The 14,325-nt window shown below is 43.1% G+C and overlaps 1 protein-coding gene across 2 annotated transcripts in view; it reads left to right on the top strand.

Moving 5' to 3' along the window:
* The window catches only part of ADAMTSL3 (ADAMTS like 3), a 369,755-nt gene that overhangs the window by 144,934 nt on the left and 210,496 nt on the right, over positions 1-14,325 (top strand). For both annotated transcript variants that reach the window (XM_040493500.1, XM_040493501.1), the window contains 2 exons: positions 3,933-3,978; positions 13,035-13,271. In XM_040493500.1, coding sequence (XP_040349434.1) covers positions 3,933-3,978; positions 13,035-13,271 — 283 coding nt within the window. Of the gene's footprint in view, positions 1-3,932; positions 3,979-13,034; positions 13,272-14,325 lie in introns of those variants that run through there.

Genomic DNA, 14,325 nt, shown 5'->3' with positions numbered 1-14,325 from the left:
TGATTATATTTAAATACACAGTCATTTCTTTTGCACTGCAAAGCGTGCCCCAGCCAGAATGTCTGTCTTGCAGAAATTTGTAACTTGATATTCTAGTCAACTGCCAGCCATGGGGAACACAGATTTAAGTTAACTACTATTTAAAAAATTAATATATTTTTATTCTTCAGACACATGCTTCTCAGTCTTTAAGACACTAGTGTTTGAGTCAATATATCATCAAATGAATGTAATAAATTATCCTGCTATAAACTCCGGGGAAATTTTATTAATGTTTTTAATGTATCCTCATGTGGAATCAACATATGTTTTTTATATATTCATAAATTTATGGCTTCAAAAATCTCCAATTTCAGGGTGTTATGAATGTTGTAATGGATAGAAAATACATAATTGTGAAATGATGTTCTTGAATTTTCATATACTCCTGATAACCATTAGCTCTTGCATATAATAATTAGAATGAAATTAAAAACTTGGAAGCAATATTTCTGTAGCTCAGTTGCTGCAGGCCAAAGGAATTATTTCCAGAATAAGCTAGCAGGTTCCTGCTTGGGGAATTAGGACTCCAGTGTCCTTAACTTTAAAATAACTTGCATTTCATTTTATGCCTGTTTCATAAAGTGGTGATTCATTTTCATGCTAAATTGTAACCAAAGCCACATCAATAGAGACCAGTCAGCGAGTTTACTGTGTGCTAGGTAGAACATTAAAAATGTTGGCCAGATGGTTGGGTTAAAAAAAAAAAATATATATATATATATATATATATATACACACACACACACACAGAAAAAATATATATATATATATATAAAACTACTGGGTTAAAAAAAAAATATATATACACACACACACACACACACACACACACACACACACACACACACTGATGTGTTAGGGGAATTGAGAGATAGTGTCCCTGAATCTTTATATCCACATCCTGGTACATAGTACTTCCTGGTAAGAAGTTGCTGGAGAAGGATGAATCCAGAATGGTCCTTTATATTTTGAGAATTCATGTGGTAAAATGCTCTTTCCATACCATTTTGCTGCTGTTGTGGTGGGATTTGTAGTGGAGATACACTGATGTTTCACATGTAGATTTTCAGGCTCACCAGTTGGGGTACAAGTTCATGCCTCCTGGATGCTATGCTTATAATTGGGACCGTGGGGTGTGGACCATGACTATATGGGCCACACAGCAGACCTGAGACACAATCATCAGCTGTTTTCACCTCATAGGCTCTTTCCTTTTAGTTTCATACTTCTTCTAAAAGTAATTTTGTTTTTCATTTAAATGGCTGAAGTCAAGCAGTTGGGAAAAATGCATCAGGGATAATTTTTTTGAAGTCCCAAAACGCTTTTAGAGAAAACTCCATGCTTCCTAAGTTTTGACATTTTTTGTATATCAGTATTTAGATCAATTCAGATACTCTCTTAAAATGTATCTTTGCCATTTTCCTGCTCTCTGGAAATGAGAATTAAAAGCTTTTTAGGGTTCCAAGTCAGCATGGTTCAAAAGTTTTGGTTATCACTTCCCTAATCTATTAGTTGCTTTCCTCATTCGGGGCCTTTCCAAAATAAACAGAGTACTTTAAATTACCCTTTCACTTTTTCTGTAATTTATTTTCTTCTTTTTTTCCACACATAAAAAGCACAATGAAATAAGTTATGTAAGTACATGACCTTGTCCACTGGCATAGCTGTTGTCTCCCAGGAGAATGGCGTCACTTCCCCTTGACCAAGAGAGAGCCTTCTCCACCCTAATACTGTTTTCCCGCCAGGCTCCCAGTGTGGTGCTTCTTGAATATTTAAAGTTTGATGTAGCCTCACTGAAGGTTTAATAAATTTCAGAGCCATATACCTATGACAAGACACACAAAAAAAGGATATAGGAAGTGTTACAAAATACCAAGACTGGATCAGCCTTTTACAGTAACATCTGGGAAGATGTTCTCATCCCAAAGTCATGAGAATTACATTAAAAAGGGGCAACTAATCGGATACCTTGTCTGCCTTCAAGTTCAGCAATTTAACTATCACGTAGATAATGCTTTCGGAGGCAACTATGATGCTTTTATGTTTTCACCCCCAGACTTCCTCCCATATGCCTTCTCACTTCCATGAGGGGTACATTCTGCAAATGCAACAGAAAGGAACATGAATATGATATGAGACATAAGTGGGGAAGGGGCAGTTTGAGAAGGATGGCAAAGGAAGGAGAAGTGAAAAGCAGGATCAAAAACCAGGAGACATAATAAAATACAAAATAATCACTACGTGAAAAGCAAATGAGTCAGGGGGAGGGTGGATTTGTAAAACCTCATAAAATTGTACACCGCCCCCCCCCAAAGTGAATTTCACCGTATGTAAATTTAAAAACTACAGGGGGAAAAGGAGGCAGCATAAATAACCATGAAAGGTAATGTTTGTACTACAATATGGATATACTTAATGCTGAGTTGTAGACCTAAAAATGGTTAAGACGTAAATTTGTGTTATGTGGATTTTACCACAGTTAAGAAAATTTTAAATTCAAAACTATAAAAAGTGTAATGTCTGCATAATGGACTTTTATGTAGTTATTAAAAGAATTTCTTCAAAGAATTAGTAGTAAAGCGGGAGGAATGTTTGCTATCTTAGATCAAAACTAATACAAAGTTGAATTAGTAGTGTGCTTTCACATCTGTCAGTAAATCATGCAGAAATACTGGATGATTGGATGCCAAAATATGGAGAGTGTAAATCTTGGTGATGGGATTTGGAAAGATCGATTATCCTCCTTTATACTTCTTGGCATGTTATTAGTGTTCACTTACTCTTTTTGTAATCAATAAAAATAGCATCGTCAGCGTGTGCCATGAATTGTATATTGCTGAAACAGATTGTGAATCATTTCATATAGGCTCTTATTTAAGCCATACCAGCAAAAAATCAGATCCACTCGGTAAAGATTTCTCTTCTTCTAGGGCTAAATATTTTAAAACAATTGAAATAGTATCAGTTGACTTTTAACACAAGGTGATGAGTGAAGCCTGTGGTTAGCTTTCTTTGCTGCAAATCTGCCATTGAACTTTTACCAAAGGTAAAAACACGTAATTGAAAAGTTGGGAGAGGTGCCATTAGTGGATCGGATAACTTTAAGGAGTTAATATAAACTATAGACCAGCGAGCGCTGACTGGGGAAAGTTCCTGCCACAGGGAACTTCAAACATCCAAGGAAAAATCTGCTCAGAGAGTGAGTGGCAAAGTTCTAGAACCAGTGGCTGGAGGGGAGGAAACGGTACGCGGTGACCCTTTCTAGAGGATTCTCAAACCTGTATGTGACTTCAGACCCTACAGTACTGGTTTCCCGAGAAAGCCCCCCCGAACCCTATTTCGTAGTATCCATTTAGTAAGGCCAGTAGTCGAAATCAGAAGTGGACGCATCGCCTCAAGCAGATTTCTCGCCGAGATCACCGTATTGATTAGAGAAGGAGGTCACGGAATGCGCGGCTGACTGAGGTTGCTTCAGTGAGTGAGGGGCGTGGTGCCCAAATGCTTCTACCCGTAGTTCAGGTATGCACACACGTTCATTTCAGTGGTCATATGGATCCCAGAGTAAAAACTGCACATAAGTAATATCATGACATGAATTCAGCTCAAGAATTCACTCTCTTTCAAGTGACACTTTCATGAGACTTTTTTGCCCTCCTGATTTTTGAAAGTTATTTCTTAGAATTTAAACTTTGAATCTCTGAGGTGACATAAACAATAAAAGTTTTATCGGTATCACCTTGTATTTATTGTTCTTCCTTCCTTCCTCCCTCCCCTCCCTCCCTCCCTTCTCCATCCTTTCCTTTCCTTTCCCTTCCCTTCCCTTCCCTTTTTTCTTTTGTGCTGCTTGCCACTTCTATGAAATCATTTCTTTGTCCCCTTTTTTCCTCTAGGAATTGCGAAGGGCAGAATATTCGATACAAGACGTGCAGCAACCATGTAAGTTCTATAACACAAATATATAATCCAATCAAATAAGTTCATGTTTTAAGTTAGAATATTATAATGTGTACTGTAAAGCTAATGGCTTCTTGGTACCCTTCGTGGAAAATTTAAGTAATTTTTAATTGACAACAGATTTTTGTATATCTCGTGCTTTCCATTTCTACTACCTTTTGAGGCCATTTCAAATGTATAAACTTATTTGGCAAGTATTTAATAGTTTCTGAATTCATCGAAACAATACCTAATACCTGTAAAACACCTTCAAAGTTCAAAGTGCTTTTAGGTACGGTATGTCATTGGACCTTCACACAGTCTCTGAGATGTAGGCAGATGAGGTGTGGTTATTTCTTTTTTGAGGGGCCTGGGGCTGAGAGAAGTAAAATTATTTTCCAAGGGTCTCAAAGGAAGAGCACAGACTTGAACCGGTCTCTGCTTTCTTTCCCTGCTCCAAACCACCCGTCCTGCCCACTGCAAAATATGTTAAGAGAGCTCTATAGGTGATGCAAGAAAATCCCACATAGGGATGGGTTTAGAAACCTCACTCTTATTCTACAACGCTGAGCACTTAAAAACAAAATGCAAACATTTTGCTTTACAGATCTGAAAACGCAAAATAGATATCAGAAGGAACCAATCCTATTTCCACTTAAAACATTTCCCTTGTTAGCGATATATACCCAAATCAAAATGAAGGGAAATAAAAGGAAACTATGAGAATCTGGAAATCTAAGTGAGATTTGGATTTTCTGTAAGTCCATTTTCCTCCGTTGGTTGTGATTAATTTATTTAAAAAATTTTACTCACTGGGGCTTTGTCCCTGTCTCTCCCTTCTCTGTCCTGGGCCAGTGTGAGACAGAAGTCCTGTCTGAGTGCTTGTCTTCCGCAGACCAAAACTTTTCCTGGGGGAGCAGCCCTGGGCACACAGTGTGAGTGAGACCTTCTGACGGCGGTGCTCAGCCACGTTTGCGGTTTTTATCAGTGACCAAGCAGAAGTGTTTTTCTTTCTCTTACAGCTGGTTTCAAATTTAAGTGGGAAACATGGGCACTTATTTATTGGGCAAACTCCAATATCACTCAGGCCTTGGGTGGCCAGATTGGTGTCCATTATATCCTCGGAGAAATTTTGGGTGACAAGGCAAATAGATTTCACATGTCCTACGACCAGATAGAGGTCCAAGGAATCGGAACACACACGTGTGCATGATGCTTAATTCAATGAGCTGAGGTCCAGGTTGGGGCACCAAAGTCAGAGAGATTGACCTCGGCACAAAGGTGGGCATGTGGATGCAAACCCAGTCTAGCATTGTCTCCTATACAAGCACGTGAATTCATTAACAACCTAAGGGTTTTACCTAAGAGGCAGTTAGGTCTACTGCCTTTTGCCTGGGTGCCTATTTTTTTAAATTGTTTTTTATATTTAGGGTTTTTTTGAGAGAGAGAGAGAGAGAGAGAGAGAGAATCTTAAGTAGGCTCTACACTAAGCGCAGAGGCCGATGTGGGGCTCAATCCTGCAACCCTGGGATCATGACATGATCTGAAATCAAGTGTTGGGCGCTCAACCAACTGAGCCATCTAGGCGCCCCTAGGAGAATTCATTTTAAACGCCCAGATCAAGGTGTGGCAGTTTGAGATTTCATTCTTGGGTCTCTGCGTGCGTGCGTGTCTGTGTGTGCTCTGTGCTCTCGCGAATTCCAAGAAGGCATCTTCTTCAACACAAGTGTTACGAGGGTCTGGGAGTGTCGGTCATACAATGTGGGCACACAACGTAATCTACTACAACCTACCACATCTCAGGTACAAGGGCTAGGACTTTGGTGCACTTGAGTGAAGATCCCATGCCCCTGAGGCTCCGTGGGACTTGGGGGGTCCCTGTGGTCTCTAACTGAGGGCCCCTCTGGGAGGATCCTGCAGGAACCTTTACCACCTTCTAGGCTGGGGAGAAATACATGTGTAGAAGGTGGTGACCAGCAGAGGAGAGCAGTGTGAATGTTGCTCCTTGTAGTTCTCAGCATTGGAGTCCTTACAGAGATTTCATAAGAATGTGGTGTTAATCTCCATGCCTGCCATCACAAGCTCAGAGTTTTTCCACCGAATTCCTTTTAGGCAAGGAAGGGGGGTTGTGGCAGGTCCTTCACGGCCGTGGGGTGCAGTCGTGCGTGCTCAAGTCCTCCTGCAGACCAGAGGGGGTCCGTGCAGCCCCAGCTGCTGGGGATCTCTGAGGAGTCTGTTCCTTCGCGGGAGAGATACACAGTACGTTCCTGGGAATATACATAGAAACGTCACAAGGAGGTCAAGTGCCGTAAGTGAAGTAACCCCATGAACTCGGGGCACAAAGATAGTCACACCTTTTCTGGAGTTGCTTCCTGCTTTATTATTTTTTTATGTTTATTTATTTATTTTGAGAGAGACGGTGAGAGCACCAGTAGGGAAGAGGCAGAGAGAGGGAGAGACGGAATCCCGAGCAGGCTCCGTGCTGTCAGCGCAGAGCCCAGTGTGGGGCGCGATCCCATGAACTGTGAGATGGTGACCTGAGCCGAAACCAAGAGTTGGATGCTTGACTGCCCCAACCACTCAGGTGCCCTGCCTCCTGCTTTGTTAATTGGCGTTTAGACTCTCCCTTTTGAAATCGCCACCTCTGTGTTGCGCAGGGTGGTGCAGAGGGCAGGAGGGGGACCAGTCTATGACCTACCTCCAGGAAAGAGGGAACCGGGCTCCCATCAGTGCACCCCAGCTTCTCGCTGTCATTCAGTGTCCCGGCTGAAGGCCGGCCATGCTGGCACCGCAGCCAGTGGCTTCCCGTGTCCCTGGAGATGGGGCCCGTCACCCGCTTTTCTGAAGGACGCTGCCTTTTGTGATTCCATGATGAAGCCCTCTTATGAGGGAGATTTGCCTTGTGGTTCAGAGATGTCCACACCTATAGCTCTGGGGCCTGAGAGCCTATCCCATCGGGCCGCGAGACCTCCCATTCCCACCGGAGGGACCTCACCATCTCAGTGATCAGGGAAGCGTACTCCATGGAGGATCAGAGGTCACTGCCAGTGAGCCCCAGGGACCTACTCTTCCATCCCATCCCGGAGATGGCTCGTACTTCTGTTCCTCCTTGTCTGAAGCCTCAAGCTCTCAGCCTCAGAACCACAGAGTTTGTCATCTATGTGTACAAGCTTTTTAACTGTTAGCAAAAATCACTAATGATGATGATGATGATGATAATAATAATAATAATAGATCACACTTATAAGTACTTCCTAAGTGCAGGCATTACTCTAAGTGCCTGACCACGAACAAACCCATGATAGTCCTCATAGCATCTCTACAAAGTAGGTATTATTTTTATATCCACTCATACACAGGAGGAGATTTAGGTAACCTGCCCAAGGTCACAGAGCTGAATTAAACACCAGGGAGTCCACCCCCAGGCTCTCTGGAATGCCAGCGTTAAGCACTCTGCTACACCAGCCTGCCTCTTGGAAAGGAGCCTGAAAGGTCTTGAGCTTTGTTAGGGGATGGGATAACACTACGGACGGTGGTTTAAGACATGGCTGCTTTTCCCGACCCACAAACACATGACTGACTGGCAGGGGTGGTTGCCAGAACATTCCGCTTTCAGACACTGTTACAGAAGCTGCAGGAGAGACCTCCTGAAGATTCACAGTCGGCCAGGGACAGAGATCAGGGAACAGCAGAGAAAGGACAAGGAGAAGCAGCTGAGGGAAGTCATGGAAATGAAGCCCTCCGTGGCACGGGCTTTCCACTTCAGTGGCCCAGGGGGTCCCCGGCACAGGGGCGGATCTGGCTTGATGCGGACGGACCCCGACAGCCGCGTTCCTGACTTGTGCCCACTTCAGTGGAAGATATCTGAGAACGACAGGCTCCAGGCGCTCGAAGATCGAATATCCTTTCGTTGTGAAGTGTGGATGCATTCGGCGCACACATCAGAGGCCCTAGGAGAGATTCCACTCCCCGTGTACAGGAACAGGAGGCATGGCCAGGAAATGAGGACCACGCTGCCCCCCCCTGAAAAATCAGGCTGTGGTTCTGCGGCTCTCCCTGGCTTCGTTCTGTCAGGGAACACGGTGCTTTGGGCTGAGGGCCTGTAGGATTAGGGGAGCATCCCCTGATCCCAGCTACCTGCCGTCTTCAGAGATAACCCTCCAGTCGTGCTCAGCAAAGACCCTCACAGCCAGGGCCAGGCCCCTGGGGCCTCGGGAGAGAGTTTTCCTTATCAGGCGTATCCCAGAGCCAGTGGAGACTTTCCAAAGGAAGTCATATGCGTCAGCAAGGAGTTCTAATACTTGAACTTGACTACTCGTTTTTATAGCAGGGTGTATGGTACCAAAGGCAATGCTGGAAGAGGGCAAAGGGAAAATACCTTTAAAAATGAGTCTATCATAATTGGGTGAGCGTGGTTTTGCAAGCATGAGCGCATTTTTCTGTGAGCGCAGATGGGGAGAAATGGTTAACTGTGCACCGTGGGGTCCCTGGTGGCTTTCTAGAAGAGGCAACATTTGATGTGACCCTCGAGAGACTCTTCATACCATGGGTCCTATGGATGGCTAATTCCTGGCGGTTTCCCCTGAGAGGTGTTCTTTGCTTTCTGTTGTCGCGGCTCCTACCCCTGTCCATCGGCCATCACACCGGCCCTCCTAAAATGCCGTGTTTTCTGTGCCAGTCCCCTCTGTGAATCCTTATTGCTTTTAATTCCCCTCACTTGCTTTCAGGGACCTCCGGAAACTGGTTAGACTTTTCCGTATTGAGCTCTCGTCACTTCTACCCTCACTGGACAAGTCCGTTCCCTGCCCTCATAGCCACTAAATGTATTTCTGCTGTTTCTCTGTCGCTTTTGTAGTTTCCCGCGTGTTGTCCCATTCACATCATGCCGTCCCTTAAATCTCATCTGAAATGTCATTTTTCCATGATGCGTCATTTGCTGACTGTGGCTTTTTATAATGGTCACTCGCAGTAATTTATTTCCGGGCTGGAAATGTTGGCATCGGTTATACAACAGGATCCCCAAATTTACCTCCTAGTACAGCTTGGATATGAAGACAAAATAAAATTTTAAAATTTGCTTACAACAGAAATCGCATGTCCCCTAAGTCCCTACTCACTGGTTATCCGGGAAGAATTACCTAAATATATAATCCAAATTAAAGCTTGGTTCCGTCCTATTATATAAATCATCCCCTAGGTAGTGGTCTGTCTCTTTTGCATAAAAATGCTGTGTGTCTTAGGTAATCTCCCTGTCTTGACATTTCTCCCTCAGTTGTCCATGAGAATGGTTTATGTATTTTCATAGCTTAAGGAGGGAGAAGAAATCTCTGTCTTTAGGATGGTCCTCGGATGGGTGCTAGTTGTTACCCGTTTTGTCCTCCTTCCTCTCCTTCTTCCTTTTCTCCTCCTAATCTCTGTCCTCCTCCTCCTCCTCCTTCTCCTTTTCTGTGCTTTTCAGTCTGGCTGCCTACTCCTGTTTGAGTCAAGTCTTCCCAATGTAGGATCTCTACTTATTCCACTCAGTCAAGTTTTCATTTAACACTTGGACAACAATTTTACTGCTTTCATTGCAAAGCTGTACTTATGAATCTATAAATACAAACAATGCACCAGTGTATTTCATGCATGTGGATGCTACATCTCCAAGATTACAAGCTCTCTAAATGACAACGGTGGGTTATTGTTTTATGTTGTCCATGGCATGTAACATATGCAAAACCCATAAAGTATACTTAATAAACGTGTTGTCTTAACTGATAGGGAGAAATGCTTCTTAGGGAAATCCCTAAGAATGTTTAGCATTCAAGCTTCCTAAAGGTCAGCTAAACTACTGAAGACACAAGAATCCCTACATTGTCTTGCACCAGGGCAGGGAACCCAGCTGAAGCCGACCAGACAGGCTTACTGTGGACACTGGAAAAATGCCAAGTAAAAGGAAGCATTTAATGTAAATCCTCAATGTCTCCCAAGATTACCAGAAAGTGGTATCCTATAATGGAATGCTCGTTACGTTGGGAATCAGTCTCGGCCGTGTCATATTCTAGCTGTGTGTCTTTGGACTAGTGACCGAAGACTTCTTAGATCACAGTTTTCTCCATTTCTAAAATGAAGGAAATGATAATTCTGACCCACCTCCGTCAAAGGGTGGTGGTAAAGAAAGAATGTCAGTGATGATCCCTGATAAACTAGAGAGCGCGACGCAGATACAAGGGTGTCTTTCTTCATCAGGATCATCATTTGCCAGGAACGGAGGCCACTCTAATTAGCTCAAGAAAAATGGGGTTCACTGGATGGATGTGCGGATATTTACTGGAATTTGGGTATCAGCACACCTTGAGGGCCTGGCGCCAGGAATCAGACAGTGAGAAACCCAGGTTATGTACTCCTGGTGAAATACCTGGTTTGTCAGCCTTCCTTCTTTCGTGTCTGGTGCATTCTTCTTTGCTGTGGGAACTGGCTGGCTTCACTTCAGCAGGCATCTCAGGAAAGAGAGGGCTAGCCCCGCCCCACAGCCATGGGAGTCCTCCGCTCTGGCTCTTCTGTTGCCATCCCAAATTCCTGGCCTGGACCAGGTGTTTGCCTCCGATAATCAGCTGTGGCCAAGGAGGCTGGGTCCCTTGTCCGAACCTGGTCACCCTTTCAGCAAGGACTAACTGTAGGCTGGCATCTTAGGCTGTCTGTTAATTAAGCCTTGTTAATTTGGGGAAACTTCATTGGTTTATGGTGTCGAAGGCAGTCAGGAGTCAGACAGCAAGAAATTTCAGTCCCTAAAACACGCTTGCCACACCAGTGAGCCTAATGCAAGGGAAATCATTTTCACTCTGCTCTCTTACACCCTTTGGCATGGGTTTCAAAGAGTCAGATGCAGAGAAGACTGGCCATGGTTAGGGAGAAGGGAGGCTATATAATTTGATCAACTGATTATCTTCCCTGGGGCCAGCTAGAAAACACATTTCAAGAGAGAAAGGTCAACCGCGTCCAGTCTTCAGTTTGACTCTTCCATCCGTGTGACCTGTGTTAAGGTTTAATCTTGCTGAAACAAGAAAAATGTGGATACTCTACATCCCAGGATTTTGGAATGGTTCACAGCAAACTAATACAACCAAGCCCAGGGGAAGTTTATTTATTATATTTTATTTATTCCCTACCTACTTCCAAAAAGGATTTGAAGCAGATTATGAAGGCCAAAAGCATAAACACCGTAAGACACAGAAGTCAAGTAGTAAAAAGGGGAGAAATGAAAGAAGTCATATTTTAAGATCCTGCCTGATAATTTATGAATAACTGTTTGTAGAAAAAATAAAGTTAGGTTTCTACCTTATACCATCCATCAAAGGAAATTCCAGACGTAACAAAGAGTTAAATATCACTGCTAAACTAGAAAGGAACTAGAAACATGCATTTCAGTATTTATCTGTTCTTAGGTGGGGGTTGGGAATCGTTTCTGAACTCATGAATGGGGGAAGAAGATGTAGAGGGAAATAGTAATAGAACTGACTACATGAAACATAGAGTTTCTTGACTTATAAAGCACCAAAACCAAAATCAAATGGGAAAAATATTTCCAGTGCAAGATGATGGAGTTGATAACCTCATTAGGAAAGTTGATAGTTTTATCTGTTAAAAATAAGAAAAAGGCAAACATTCCACTAGATAAATGAAGGCGAGAAAACAAGAAATGTTTGAAGAATGAATACAAAAGGCAAATAAACATGAAAGCTATCAGACCTAAATAATGAGAGGAAATGCAAATTCAAGCAATGAAATGCTATTGAACACGGACGATTGGAAAATGTTTAGAAAATGGTAATATCCAAGCTGAGAAGAGAGACAGAGAAAAAGGGAATTTATGGATCCTGGTGATGATAAGGAGGGAAATTCCTGGAGGGCAATTTGGCCATGTTTTGAAAAGCTCATGAAACACACCCTTTTTCTCAGAAATTTTATTTCCAGAAGTTTGTTTCTGGGGAATCATCAAGGATTTGTGTAAAGATTTAGGTACAAGAAACTTTGTTATTTATGTTTTTTTTTTTTCCATAAAAACTATTTGTCAAAAGTTTTTATAAGGGCCATTGATTACTTTTGTAACAAGAAAAAAAATATATAAAAGAATGCCTTTCTGTGTCTGTTCTTTTTTAATTGGGAAATTAGTATAGGATTAATTAATTCCCATCAATTGGGAAGTTTATGCTCAGCTTTGAAGATTAAAGTAACATTTTTTTCAGCCAGCATCTGGCTTTGGAAATAGCAGATGGGAGGGATTAGTAATTAAGTAAAAAGATTTCTGAGTCATCAAGCCTTGCCCAGACACTTTTTACTATTATTATGAGAGCTCCCTGGAGCATTTACTTAGAATTTCCTTGCTGTTGTTGTAGACAGAAATTGAAAAGGCTGTGTTTATCTTTCCATCGTAGATCCAGTTGAAGGCAGGCACCAGGTTCTAGAGAAGAGCAGTGACTGCCCACCCCCTGCCCCGTTCCCCCCAAAAGGGAAGAAAGGCACATGAATTAAACGACAATCACAACAAGCAGAAACAAAGAAACAAACACAAATTCTCACAAAACATAAGGCTTTGGGGGCCAGTTAAAGTAAGGGCCAAGTAATCCTTCATGCTGAAACGGTTCTTGAGGGCACGGATGATAATTAATGTTCCCTATAAAGACCTTGCGTCACCTGGAAGAATTAAAAGCGTTACGCGTCCCTTGTTTCAAGAAGAAGATGACCGTGTAACGCATTTAAAAACTTATACCCGAGGTGGTTAAAACAGAGCAAAATTTGGCATTTAAATATGATGGGCTTTAATTATTTGGGGGAAAAATACCTGGGTGGAAGAGTGATCAGAATAAATATTGTCTCCATTATCACGGAGCTCCTAGTAGAACTCCACGGCTATAGATTCGGTCTTGAATTCGAAAGGACAACGGAAGAAATGACGGGACTCCAAGGTGAGAGGCACACGGTGGGATCTGGGCTCGTGAGACTTCTTGGAAACTTGTTCAGCCCCCTGTTGGCTTATCTCCCTGAGTGATGTGCACGTGGCCTTTCTTCTCTGCTTCCAGGACTGCCCTCCTGATGCAGAAGACTTCAGAGCCCAGCAGTGCTCTGCCTACAATGACGTCCAGTATCAGGGGCGTTATTATGAATGGCTTCCACGATACAACGATCCTGCTGCCCCCTGCGCGCTCAAGTGTCACGCCCGGGGACAGAACTTGGTAGTGGAGCTGGCGCCCAAGGTACTGGATGGAACTCGCTGCAACACGGACTCTCTGGACATGTGTATCAGCGGTATTTGCCAGGTAAGCTGCACCTGCTGCCAGGAGGGGCCACGCCCACTCTCAAGACAGAGACTCGTTTCTTTACTTTTGTTCATGCAGGTGGAATAGTGTCTTTGATAATTTTCACGCAAAAAAAACATTTTAGAGAGGATTACTTGCCTTTAAATTATGTGGTACTTACTGAAAAGAGTGTAGACCTTGTCCACGTAGAATCAAAAGATTGCAATATATGACATCTTACAACTCCTCTAGGTCAGTGGTTTCTCCAACTAGAAATAGAATCACCCTGAAGAACTTGTTAAAACACAGGGTGCTGGGCCCCTGCCCAGAGTTTCTGAGCCAGTAGTTCTGGGCTGGAGACCGATAATTTGCATTTCTAATAAGTTCACAGGGAGATGCTGATGATGCTGGTCCAGGGATCCCATGTTGAGAACCTTTACCTTAGAAGGGTAACCTCGGTAGGTTCTTAGAGCCTTTTAACTCATTGTTTTCTTAAAGTTAATTTATTGTCAGGGCACCTGGATGGCTCAGTCGGTTGAGCGTCCGACTTCAGCTCAGGTCATGATCTCATGGTCTGTGAGTTCGAGCCCCACGTCAGGCTCTGTGCTGACAGCTCAGAGCCTAGAGCCTGCTTCCCATTTTGTGTCTCCCTCTCTCTCAGCCCCTCCCCTGCTCATGCTCTGTCTCTCTCTCTCTCTCTCTCTCTCTCTGTCTCTGTCAAAAATAAATAAACATTAAAAAAAATTTTTTTAAGTTAATTTATTGTCTTGGGTCTTTGGGAGCGTGATTTATCTCCTGCAAATTTAGCATGAATGCATTCCAGCAGGTTGTTCAGAGTAGAGTTTGCAAAGCTGTGATGCATGGAACTGACACCTATCCCCTCCTCAGCTTCCAGGCTGTTCCCTTAATCTCTGGAAAAATATTTTAAAATAATGCTTGTGTAGTATTCCATCTACCCTGTTATGTTTGTAACAAAAACAATATTAATAACAGCAAATGAGCAGCCTAACCACCCACCAAGTGTAGACACTACCAGCCCTCTCAGACATCACAGAGACGAACCATGATCTTGCTA

The sequence above is a fragment of the Herpailurus yagouaroundi genome, unplaced genomic scaffold (assembly GCF_014898765.1).
Source record: "Herpailurus yagouaroundi ecotype Mexico unplaced genomic scaffold, PumYag 185, whole genome shotgun sequence".
NCBI lineage: Eukaryota > Metazoa > Chordata > Mammalia > Carnivora > Felidae > Herpailurus > Herpailurus yagouaroundi.
This window is presented reverse-complemented; position numbering and strand designations above follow the sequence as displayed.